The following is a 12209-nucleotide window of genomic DNA, read 5'->3' as shown; positions in this document are numbered from 1 at the left end:
GATTATAAAGAAAATAGGTACTCCTAAAAATGAAAACCAGATACACAAGATGAACAGAGACAGAAACATGATCCAAAATCACAACTTTTCAGGTATTTTAGTGGATCAGCTCTGAATCAGCATAATTTTAGAGATGGAGATAAGATGTCAATGAAAAAAAGCTCAGAATAAATTATCATTGAACACAATCAAGAACCAACCAAGGAACAAACCACACAAGAAGGATGTATAGAAAGAAAGAAAGAAAGAAGGAAAGAAAGAGAGAAAAAAGAAAGAAGGGGGGGAAGAAGTAGTAGACTTGATGTGTGAATTAAATTCAAGTATTCAAACCCATTACTTGAAGATGTTTTCTGATTACACACAAACTTCCCTACTCTGTATAAAATATACTTCAAAGCCAGTGACTAAAGCATTTCAGCCTTGACTAAGATTACCATCAGAGCCAGACAAAGAGCACATTTCTCATCAAAAAACTGTTCATTCTGAACTCAAGCCCCAGTTTTCTAGTAAAAACTATGACATAATTTCCTTTTAGATCTGGATTTACAAATTAAATGTTCCGGTAAAAAATATATTTTATTGTTATATAAATATGTCTCTAGGAGCTGATGGGTAACTTTTTCTATTATTTCTGATCTCTTCTAGTTATGGTTACTTCCATAATTTGCTGAGTGACGTCCAGGACCTGATCTTGCAAGATGCCACGGCAATGTGATTTATCCAGGTGTTCTTGACCTCCTTAAAGACTGGACTCTTACCATTAGAGATACTTTAAACAATCCTAGTTGTTGATAAGACAGTGTGAAATATATGCTCAGTGGAAAGCGTAGTAAATCTGTGCAAAAACATGTTTGCAACCAAGTTCCATTTAATCTAAACATTATATATAGAAGTCTGTAAAATGCAGGAGCACAGAGACAAGAGTCATACTCTTCATGAATACCATCCACATGCAACTCTGGTTGCATATCTGCCTTCACAGGTTTAACCTAGTGAACTCATGCTTTTGAAGTGCAAAAATAGCATTTGCAGAACAACCCAAGAGAATTCCTTCAGGGTATATGGCTAGCTGGGACACCTATGTTCTCTATACACCAAGTAAGTTTAAAAAAAAAAAAAAGCCAGAAAAATCTGAGCCAAAAATGCTTGTCCACTGCCCCATGGCTACTTCACGTGAACTCTGAGGTGAATAACTACACATCAGCACTCAGGAACGTGGAATCTGTTGGAATTATACAATTTCAGAAGAATGTAATTTGCCAAGAAATGAAAGGAATTCTTATCTAAGGAAATGGCAAGACTACTACTGGCATTTCTGATTTTAGGGCTATGTCCTGATGTTAGTTTTGCTGCCAGCTGTGGCCTGATGGGTTAGCAACATAGTCATGGGAGAGGTACAAATAAGAAACAGGAGTTTTGCAAACTTTGCCTGGGACCCATCCTACTGAACAGGGAGCAATCAGACTTAAAGAGGCTGAATAAGTAGACAGGTATTTTTAGCACCTTGCAAGGTCAAGCATTATTTACTGTAGTTGAATTCTGGTTGGGATAGGAAGTCACCTTTTAGTATCAATGGTGTATTGCAAAGAAGAAACATTTTTTGGCATTGTAAGCTCAAACTTTTATTCGAAAGAAATCTAAATAGCATCTCATAATATGCTTTTTTGTGTTCAGAACAAAAATGTTGCTTACTTCCGACATTTTAAAGTGTATTCAGCTGCAAATTTTACTAAGTTATTAAGAGCAGACCAAAGTTATTACATGACTAATTTGTCTTTTAGAATGACAAATGATATTGAGTGATGAGTGATTGAATGAGCAAGGTCTAAATTGCAGGCTTTTCCATTAGAGATAACAGACAAATAAAGACACAAGTGAAATGAGGGTCCAACACCAAGCACATTTTTTGAAGACTAAAGGGGATAAGTGTTTCTAAAAGGAAAGTAGGAAAAGAATGACTAGGAGTAAAGAAAAAAGATACATTGTGAGTACAGTCTTTCCTCTAAGAGCATTGTGCACATCATTTTACTCTAAGATTGTTTTTCACAAGCACATTGCTGAGTAACCTTTTATGATCTAATGAAAGAAGTTCATACCTTTCCTGATCCCTCCATCAGTAGCACACGTGTAATCACCTGTTGTCAGTAGGAAACATGTTCCCCCTCTTCTGTTTTTGTCTCTTGTACTAGAACGTCTGATGGGAGGGAGCCTTTCACCAGGTGAGAGTGGCTGCTCACTTCCTGCACTGTCTTCACCTGATAACACTGGTTAAAGCACCATGCCCATTTACAGACAATAATGAATGAGGAAATGAGACATCACAAAGAGCTTATGCTGAATGCCAGATATTCCCATCACTCAAAAAATAGTTATAAAGTAAATCATTAGAAGAAAACAATTCTGCAATTAATCATTAATCAGTACAAAATGGCAAAAGATTTTTGTTTTATTCAAGAACAATGATCTTTCAACTTTCCTGTTCTTCTTCTAAAACTCATATAAGGTTATATTAAACTAACATGAAATAAGAAATAGTCAAATCAAGGCTCAGTTAGTTGCCCACTATGGACTGTAACTTCAGAGTACAGTCAGTCTTGGATATTTCAAACATGTATTTACTATTTTGGCTATCCTTTTTGCTAAACAAGAGGTCATGTTAGTAATTTTTGCTTAGAATATGATGTTTGGCATGTTTTAAAGATAACTCCTCATCCAGGAGGGTTAAATTTTCAACATTTGGCACTGTGGGCTGTTTAGTAACACACTTAGCTTTCATTTCTTTATATAAAACACTTGCACTGCTTGTCATTGTAAGTACCCAACACTAAATGCTGTCTTTGGTTTCTACTTTATTTTGTCAAACAGCAAACTTTGTACCTTTCCTGATTTGTCACTCCCAAAGAACTTTCTTTTAAAATTATCTACTATTTCAAATTCAGTAAAAATATAACTTGAGCTTTACCTTTGCATTTAAATCTGAGCATGTTTTTTTTTATGAACTGGGAATGCAAAGGGTGAAATTCAGCCTTGAAGTTTTGCACAGAATTCCTAGTGACTCTAATAGCATTCTCTACCAGAAATAAAGCTACAGTGCATGATGTGAGTGGTGGCACTACTGAAGAGAAAGTTAAGACTTTAAAATGTCTCCTTTTTGCATATTTGCTTTCTCTCTAATTTCAAGGACTATTGTAAATGAAGGATCCTTTGTAAATAAAGCTGCAGACACAAAGAAGTGTCTCTTTGTTGTGATCACACTGAGCCTTTTCCATTCAGAATACCTTTAGTAGGATCTAATGGCATGAAAAAGCTGTTATCATTAACACTTTAAAGATTTTATCTCAAAGTGGGTATCAGTCAAAGTACTGTAAAACTAACTATATTTCACTCTCAGTGTGTGTGTCCTTTCAAGGGTTTCTGTCCTCTTAAATATATTTTGTGTTCAAAAAGCTGTGTTAACTTTGTGAACAGTAACTCAGAGAGTGAAACTGAGCTTCTTTGAACATAAATGCTATTCAGTAACAGAGCAACAGACCAAAGAAGGATATTTTTCAGAGACCGATTTTATAGACTCTTCTTTTTAAAAAATAAATTTCAATTACTGAACGACACCAGTCATGGGTGGTTTTGCTCTTATTATTCTTTAGCAGTGTTCCAACACGAGTCTATGGACTGGTATGTTAGCTTTATAAACTGTGTTTGGCTTAAGAATAAATACACTTAAGAAACAAAAAAAATATTCTTGCTGCTAAAAAATTTGTTTTAATTATACTGAGAGGTAAAATTTAATTGCACAGATATGGAATATGGAGCAGTGGCTTGGAGGGGCTGAGGCTGTCATTTGATACGCATTTTCACTGAGATAAGCACAAAATACTTCTTATTTATCATTTGGAACTCTAACAAATAAGGTAATAGAAATCACAAAAATCAAGAGCAATAGCGATGATGTTGCTAAGGGCTGTCATTTTCTTTTTTTTTTTTTTGACAAACTTTACATCATCTATGCTATTATCATTTAATTAATAGTAAATATCATGCAATGTTAACAGATGAAGGAGGTTCTTTTAGCCAGGGAAGCAGAATGCCAAATGGAAAGAAAACTAGAAAGAGAATTTCTTCCTATTTCCTTTGAGTGCTGGGCTTTGGATGTAAAGCACCTGCTCCTTTTAAATGACTGCTTCTTTGTAGGATCTTGCTTAACAGGCCACGATGTGGCACAGGCAAAGCTGACACAAGAGACAGACACTGAGGTAAAACACCATGGAGTCCAACAGGGTGGGACACGGTGGCTGCTCAAATAGTCACAGTCATGCAGAAAAACAAGAAACATCCATACGACGCAACAAACAACAGGCAAAAGAAAAGGTTGATATCATCAGCAGGAAAGCATTCTCAACAGAGCAAGCAAAACTGTATAGACCAGTTACATAGAGGTTTGGGAACATCACTATACCTACTTTGTCCTCTATGAGACTGACACACGCAAACGTTGGAGGGGAGAAGGGTGGGAGCTATGTCTTCTCCGGGCAGAAAGGCTGGCTGCTTTCTGACTCCTACCAAACATACTGGTCTATAAAGTGTTTTCAGAGGACATGCATTTCCACTGGGGTCCTACCTGATGATCTGTTGTGCTCCATCAGCTGGTTGTCCTTGCCCAGGCAGATGTCACCCTGTGTGCTATTGCAGGCCATGTTCAAGTCTGTCTTGCAGAAGGTGGGTGAGCTGGCTTGAGGAGCAGGAGGGATGTGCTTCTTCCGCTTCCTCGGCAGTTTCTGCTTTGCCATGGCCAGGGAGTAGTACATCCCAAAATTGTTAACTATCACAGGTACAGGCATGGCAATGGTGAGCACCCCTGCCAACGCACACAGGGCTCCCACCAGCATGCCTGACCAAGTCCGTGGATACATATCCCCATATCCCAAGGTGGTCATGGTGACGACAGCCCACCAGAAGCCAATAGGGATATTTTTGAACTGTGTGTGTTCACTTGCTGATGGGTCATTAGGTTGGGCTCCTACCCGTTCTGCGTAGTAGATCATAGTGGCAAATATCAAAACACCAAGTGCCAGGAATATTATCAGCAGCAGAAATTCATTGGTGCTGGCTCGCAGCGTATGGCCCAGCACCCTGAGGCCCACAAAGTGCCGAGTGAGCTTGAAGATCCGCAGGATCCTGACAAACCTTACCACCCTGAGGAAACCAAGCACGTCCTTAGCAGCTTTGGAGGAGAGCCCGCTCAGGCCCACTTCTAGATAAAAGGGCAGGATTGCCACAAAGTCAATGATATTCAAGAGGTTTTTGATGAATTCGAGTTTGTTGGGGGAAAAAACAACACGTACTAAAAATTCAAATGTAAACCATACCACGCAGACTCCTTCCACATACGTCAGGGCAGGATCTGTCTCAATCTCATACTGTAGCACAGTTTCTGTCCCATTGACGACCTGCTCAGTTTTATTTATAATAGTATTGAAAGCCTCATGTGTTTCCAGGCAGAAGGTTGTGATTGAAACTAGGATGAAGAATAAAGAGGCAAAAGCAATGAACTGAAACAAAAAGAGATAAAAGAGACATCAGAACCACACAGCTCTTCACATTAATACTAACAATACCAGTGTTTATTATAAAACTTTTACTTATTCATCCTCAAATGACTGACAAACTCATATGCATAAAAATTTACATCTAAGCCAGAGGAGAGCAGCAGAAAGCTCTCACACACAGGCCAGGAGTCTGGGAGCAGGAAAAGTCTTGTGATGGACACCAAGACAAGATGCAACTGTCATGGTTTGAGATAGCCCCAGTTGTCAGGGTATCTTATAAACAGCCCCCATACACACCAACCACAGCAAGGATATCCACCTCTCACACAGTGGAAAATGGGGCCAACCCTAATGGTCTTGAAATTATGGTTAAAAATTCACACCCATTCTGAAGGGCACCTCAGAGGGACCAAGAAGCAGATCCAAACTCTGGGTTTCCTTTGGATTTTCAATGATACACAAATACAGACTATTTACTGATAGAAAACGCCTTCTATGTTACAGATAGAGCTGGTTGCACAGCCTGTTATGTTTGCAATGCTCCATCACTCATCCTCTTAGGAAGCGCTAAAAGCAAACCTAGCAGAAACTCACACACTGTGGTGGCAGAGGTACGACAGGGTCTTAGGATATACAATTCTGCTAACAAAGTTACAAACCCAAGACAATTTGAACAAAAAGGGAAATACAAATTCAGTTCCATAGAGGCACATGAACTAATAAAATACAGGTAAATAACCTGGAGACAGCTATTACAGAGTATTTTTTAAGACTTAAAAAACATACACTGCTTGATCTTCAACTCAGTCATCACAGTCAAACACTGAAAAAAGAGAACATCCAGGACAAGATCTCAAAAATTAACAATGAGGCAAACAGCTAGAGATGGAGATAGATTTTCTTATAACCAGTAAAACACACAAATGAAAAGGTAGTTTGAAGTCAGTTGTTCCTTTGCTACAATGGTTAATTTCTTTGCAGTGACATTACATTACCACCATATTATCTAGCACTCTAACTGTAATGGTGTGGTACCTGAGCAGATGATGTATTTAAATCCTTCCTTGAGCCAGGGCTTAAAACAGGTTATCAATATGTTTGATATCTTGAATTTTCAGCTTAACAGACATTTTATAGTCAATATTATCCTGGAAAAAAAAGTCTTCTGAAGCCCTGAAGATTTTTGAAGGCAAAGGAAGCCCAAAGACACAAAAAGATGCCTAAACAGGTTTTTAAAAATATCTAGTGCCCATATGCTACCACACCAAAATCTTGAACCTTGTTGGAAAAAATCTAGTTACAAGGCAGACAGAACAACAGCCATAAGCAGGAATGCCTCTGTTCTGTCACTTTAGTCCAACATTGTGGCAAAACTGATTTTGTGTACTTTGTGTATCAATCACTTAATTCAGTATTAGCACTCAGATTTAGTGTTATGTGCCACAGGAGCTCATTTGGGCTGGTACAATACTGAATAGTTGCATTTTTCTAACACAGAACATTGGTTAGACAACAAAATATTTTGTCTACAAGCAGTAGAGAGAATAGTTTTTAGTCCGGGAAACAAGTTTAAATTTGAAATGCAGGCCTGGCAAATTTATTACATTCAGACTCACAAGATGCATCTACCAAAAATCCCATACATCTACCTCTATCAGAGATTTGCAGCTTATTTATGGCTTCCTTTCCTCAATCAATGAAAAAAAATCACACCATGCCCTACAATTATAAACACACTAAACCTGTTATCTTTTAAAAAAGACTGACTCAGGGACTGAACTGAACACTTATCATCCAGTCTGAATTTCTAGCCACAAGCTAAGCAAACAATCTTACCCTATTCGATTTTTACTGAACAGGTTTTTCTGGCTTTGCCTTAACTACAAAATTGCTTCATGTTCATAGCTCACAGCACCTGACAACAACATACACAGAAAAAGCCTCAGTCTTGTGTGAGACAACTAGAGTCAGCAAATACGACAAGATTTATATAACCTAAGTGAATTAATCTCAGCAGATCTTTCCAAATCTCTCCGTAAAATGGATAGAGAATTTATCAGATTCTAAGCCACTGGTGAGCTAAGAATGACCCTTGGGTGGTCCCTAGAGCATCCTCCAGAATCCTTCGACACAGTCAAGGATGGAAAAAGCAAACAAATCTGTGGAGGCTAAGAATCACTGAAGCTAAGTCAGCACTGTAGTTTGCAATTTGGGAGGTAACTTTTGACAGATAAAATATTGGGCAATCTCTTCAACAGCAACACACTGGTGACTTCAGACAACCCTTAACATTATTTTGCCTGAAAATAAAACTACATTCAGCCTAGCCAAAGTAAAATTTACCAACAACTATATAATTTTCCAACAACTAGATATTATAAGGATTAACTGTGCATTCAACAGTGCAGTGAATCTAACAGTATGTAAATAAGTAGCATTGGTTTCTGTATTTCAGAAAGAAGAGTCCATTCTGGTTCATAACTTTTCTAAAGAAGGTGTCAAATACCAAGAGATTAACTACAGGCAGAAGTGCCTAACAAGCTATCTATTACTGTTTTGCTTAAGATTGACACTGTGAAAGGCCACAGTGCACTTGGCACTCAGCACTTGGCAAAGCAGATAGAAATTTTCAGCTGTCATGTCCCAAATCCTCTGAGTATCTTACTCCATTATCCTAAAGACAGTCATCTTCCAGAGGTTAGAACAAAGACAAGGCAACCTGGTGACAGACTTTTGATAATCCTGCAATAACCATTCACAGAAATGTAAAACAACGAGATGTACACATTTTGCCATGCATATGCACGGCATCACTGATTTTGAGCAAAGACATCCATTCCTTTTATCTCTTGTTTCATTTGTTTTTATTGTCAACTCCTTGGATCAGAATAGAGCTTGCATAGCACCTAGCATGATGACACCTCAGACACAAAAGACTTACAATGTTATTGCAATAATCTGAGGGTCAGAGAACATGCAAGAAGAAAATGCAATGATCAATGCAAGAAGGAACATTTTATCAGTCAAACAAAAAATTCTTAGGGGTTTACTTTACATTAACAAAGATTATTCATTAGTATTATGTTATGTAATACCAGGCAACGTGTTGAAAAGACTCTAGCATGTTTTTCACAAACATCTGTAATGACAGAAATGAAACAAAGTCATGTGCTATCCTCACTTTATGCTTTCCTTCTCCTTCATCCAAATTCCAGTTCCTCTAAGGTTATGAGCCTCTAAAAATACATCCATTTTTGTTCATGTGGGCAAACACCACCTTTCAGACATAGTAAGTACAGATCTTCACTCCCAGGTTCTCTGGTGGACATGAGCAACAAGTTCTATTCCTCAGTCCTGCAATAGTCCCTCAGTCCACAATTATCGGTGTATCATACCCAACTTTTTGTTTGTTTCTTTTTTATTTTATGAAGCACAAAAATCTAAAAGGAGTTAATAATTATTTCAGAAAGATTACAACTAGAGACAATTTTCTGCTTGAATCATTAGTACCTTTCACTGTGAGTTCTGAAAACTGAGGTTTTGACTAGCTGCAAAACAAGTTCAGCTTTGGTGTACAGCAAAAGAGTTTATTTACTCCATTTTTTAAATGAAAGATTGCAGCCCAAGTACATGGCTTGAAACTCTTCAGAAAAAAAGGTGAAGAAAAATTTTCAAATAAGATCCAAATAATCATGATCCTTTTTGCATTTCTTAAAAGTTGTTTGTTTGGCTTTTTCAATAGTTGTTTCTGGTTTGTTTCAATCGATGAGATAAAATAATCTTTCTTCATTTAGGTTTTCTTTTTTACTCCCTGAGGGACAACAGTTTTCTAAGCCACAGAATAGTTGTAGACACACTCCGGGGCCACTGTTTCCAAAACTGAAATTAACACAAATTGAATTAATAAAAATTTCAGTACATTTTTGCCTCAAAAGAGCAGTTAAAAGTCACAAAAATGTTCACTATGTAATACACAGCATGCAGAACATTCCTCATTAAGCAGTTAAAGCTCTCAGTAGGCTGCTGATTCCCTGTGCTCACAGTTTGAAGGCAGTGTGCACCCTATTTTGTTCTTGTGTGTCAGCATCACATTTCAGACATTGGTAGAGATTCCGTCTCCTAGCTTGTCTAGCCGATGGGATCCCCAGTCAAGCTCTGTTGCTAAATTCTACTAATGTTCACAGTAAGTGGATTAATCATCTACAACTTGATTTTAATGAAGCACATAAATCTAAAGTGAGTGTGAGATGCCTGCAGATAACTTGTTGGAAGCAGAAAACTTTATGGTTCCGACTTCAAATTCAGTGTCTCACAGAGAATAGAGTAGCTCTGTAGTAGTTTAAAGCAATTTCAATATTGACAACCAATTCTAGAACAGAAAATTGAGCAGTGTGTGGATTAGCAGAATTTCTAGGAGTCCAAAGTTCATGTTTTACTTTGTATGTAGCTCCATAAATGTCTTTAAAAAACTAATGTCACTAAAAATTGTGGCTGCAAATGACCTGACAACAGTCTCATAGACCATGCCTGGATTTAGCAGTAGGAAAAGCCACCTGGTTAGTGGATACTGTGGCTCACAGCTAACCCACATGCCGAAATTTCCTTTCCAAGCAAACCCAGATATGGGACTAGTTGCAGAACTTGCTTTTGTCAGGGCATGGAGTCAGGGCCTTACTGCAGTCATGCTAAGGCTTAACAAGCTTTAGATACAGCCTAGGCAAAACAGCAGAGCTAGAAATTGATCCTCACACCCAGGTGTAGGTGCATTATAGATATTCCTAAAATCAAACTCATACAACTCCATATTTAAAATACGCTTCATCTGTCCATCTCACATCCTTAAAACAGGCTATTTCCACACATTATTTAGTATTCCAACACTCATCACAATCAGTGAAGAGGTTAATGCACAGCAAAGTGTTAGTCACACTTGCTTATTGCTTCACATTTAAGTTTTGAATACAATCTCTCACAATATTTCAGTGTTTTCCCAGAAAAAGTGTGTATCCTGTCTATATACAACTTGTTCTGGGGTTGGATCTCAACACCTCCTCCTTCAACTCCCCTCACTGTGTAATGTATATTTCTTAATGTGAGCATTCAATAGCAGCTTATAAGGTTCATTTAGTTTATTGGAGTTTCATTCCAGGACACAGAAGTCTTGCCCTTGATACACCTGACAGCAGAAAAAGAAAACAACTGAATATTTAATAAGCCCTTGGAAATAAAACGTTTAATATTCTCTAATGCAGGTACAGAACTGCCTTTAAAGAAAAAGATTATAATGTTGCTTTAAATAAATATCTTTGCAGGCACATTATGAGATTGATACATCCATGCTGCTAGAATTTAAAACAATTTTTAGAAATCAATACTTCTTCCCACCACACTTGTGGACTAAAAATACAAGAACAGAGCATCGCAGAAAAGAGACCATGGGGTTTTTTTTCTCAGAGAAACTAGCTTTGACAACTTGCTCACTATTATAACCAAAATCCTGCTTTCATTAAAAAAGATAAGAGTTAACTGAACAACTTAACTTTTCCTGACCAAAACAAAAGTGGAGGAGTTTCCAGTCGTGAGTTCCTTGCTTTCCTACCAGATCATTCATGCTAAGCAGAACTCTCGAAACAGGGTAATTTTTCTGTAGGATAACAGACTACATAAAAGGAATATAGTATTTTTTTTAATACCATACTCACTTTGAAAAGAAAAAAAAATTCCATACTTTAAAGATTTAAAAGTTATTTCCAGTGATGTCTGTTCACATTTGTTAAAGCCTCATCTTTTCATAATTCAAAATGCGATACAAATTATTTGAAAAAATAACAGATTCAGTTTCTTCCTCTTACTAACCCTCTGACCACAAAAAGTAAGCTGATTATGCATTAAACACATCCAATCTCATTGACTGCAAGAATTCAGTCATATAAACTGTATTTTACATATTTTCTACACATGTATTTTAAGACTCATCGATCAACAGTACTTCTTAGAATAAATCAGTTAAAAGTGGTTACACCAAAAATTATATATTCCCATCACAAACGTTATAAGATGATATTGATTTTTTTTCTCTCTCAAGGAAATAAAAGTCTTTGTTTCTGTAAATCTTCCATATATTTTTCCCATAATATTCTCCAGAGGCCTTTTTTATTCTTACAGGAATTCCAACTGCCAGTTGCTTTATGAAATCCCCTTAGTTCTGCATGGAGACTGAGTGAGACCCAGTCAAACAAGGAACAAAGCCAAAATCATGTACTGTTTCCAATTAGTCCCAACTAACTTGCAATGCTGATTTTTTAATCTAGTTTTATAGCTGCTTAGTCATATAAAACCAAAGTCTTAAAAAATCCACAAAAACTCTAATAAATTTGCGGAATTTGAGCATTCAACGACAATACGGCTCAACTATGAATGTTACTTAAGCAGAAAAAACCCCTGCATTTGTAAAGTACATGGCATGCTTCACTCAAAGTAGCAACTAACACTGTCATGAAATAACAGAATTAAATACCACTTCCAGCTTTCAAGAGAGTTGTCTCTGCATTTAGATTTGACAGATTGTCCTTGTTTCTGATTTTAACACGATGGATGTTTTTCCCTCTGTTAAATTCCATCTGGCTATCAGGAGACTGTTAAAATCATAATGTGATTTCAGAATGA

At 37.1% G+C, this 12209-nt stretch overlaps 1 protein-coding gene across 13 annotated transcripts in view; it reads right to left on the bottom strand.

Moving 5' to 3' along the window:
* KCNC2 (potassium voltage-gated channel subfamily C member 2) overlaps nt 1-12209 on the bottom strand; it is a 257075-nt gene that overhangs the window by 158557 nt on the left and 86309 nt on the right. For 8 of the 13 annotated variants that reach the window (XR_003530256.1, XM_027658914.1, XM_027658921.1 and 5 more), the window contains exons 3-4: nt 4616-5546; nt 2097-2264 (exon numbers count right to left, since the gene is read on the bottom strand). Coding sequence is in view for 12 of the 13 variants with exons in the window: in XM_027658914.1 (XP_027514715.1) it covers nt 2097-2264; nt 4616-5546 (1099 nt within the window). In the remaining variant the exon portion in view is untranslated. Of the gene's footprint in view, nt 1-2096; nt 2265-3990; nt 4290-4615; nt 5547-12209 lie in introns of those variants that run through there. The other 5 variants (XM_027659016.1, XM_027659026.1, XM_027659007.1 and 2 more) reach the window with 3 other exon arrangements.

The sequence above is a fragment of the Corapipo altera genome, unplaced genomic scaffold (genome assembly GCF_003945725.1).
Source record: "Corapipo altera isolate COAL_440 unplaced genomic scaffold, ASM394572v1 1, whole genome shotgun sequence".
NCBI lineage: Eukaryota > Metazoa > Chordata > Aves > Passeriformes > Pipridae > Corapipo > Corapipo altera.
The sequence above is the reverse complement of the archived record's forward strand: the minus strand, read 5'-3'. Positions and strand labels throughout refer to the sequence as shown.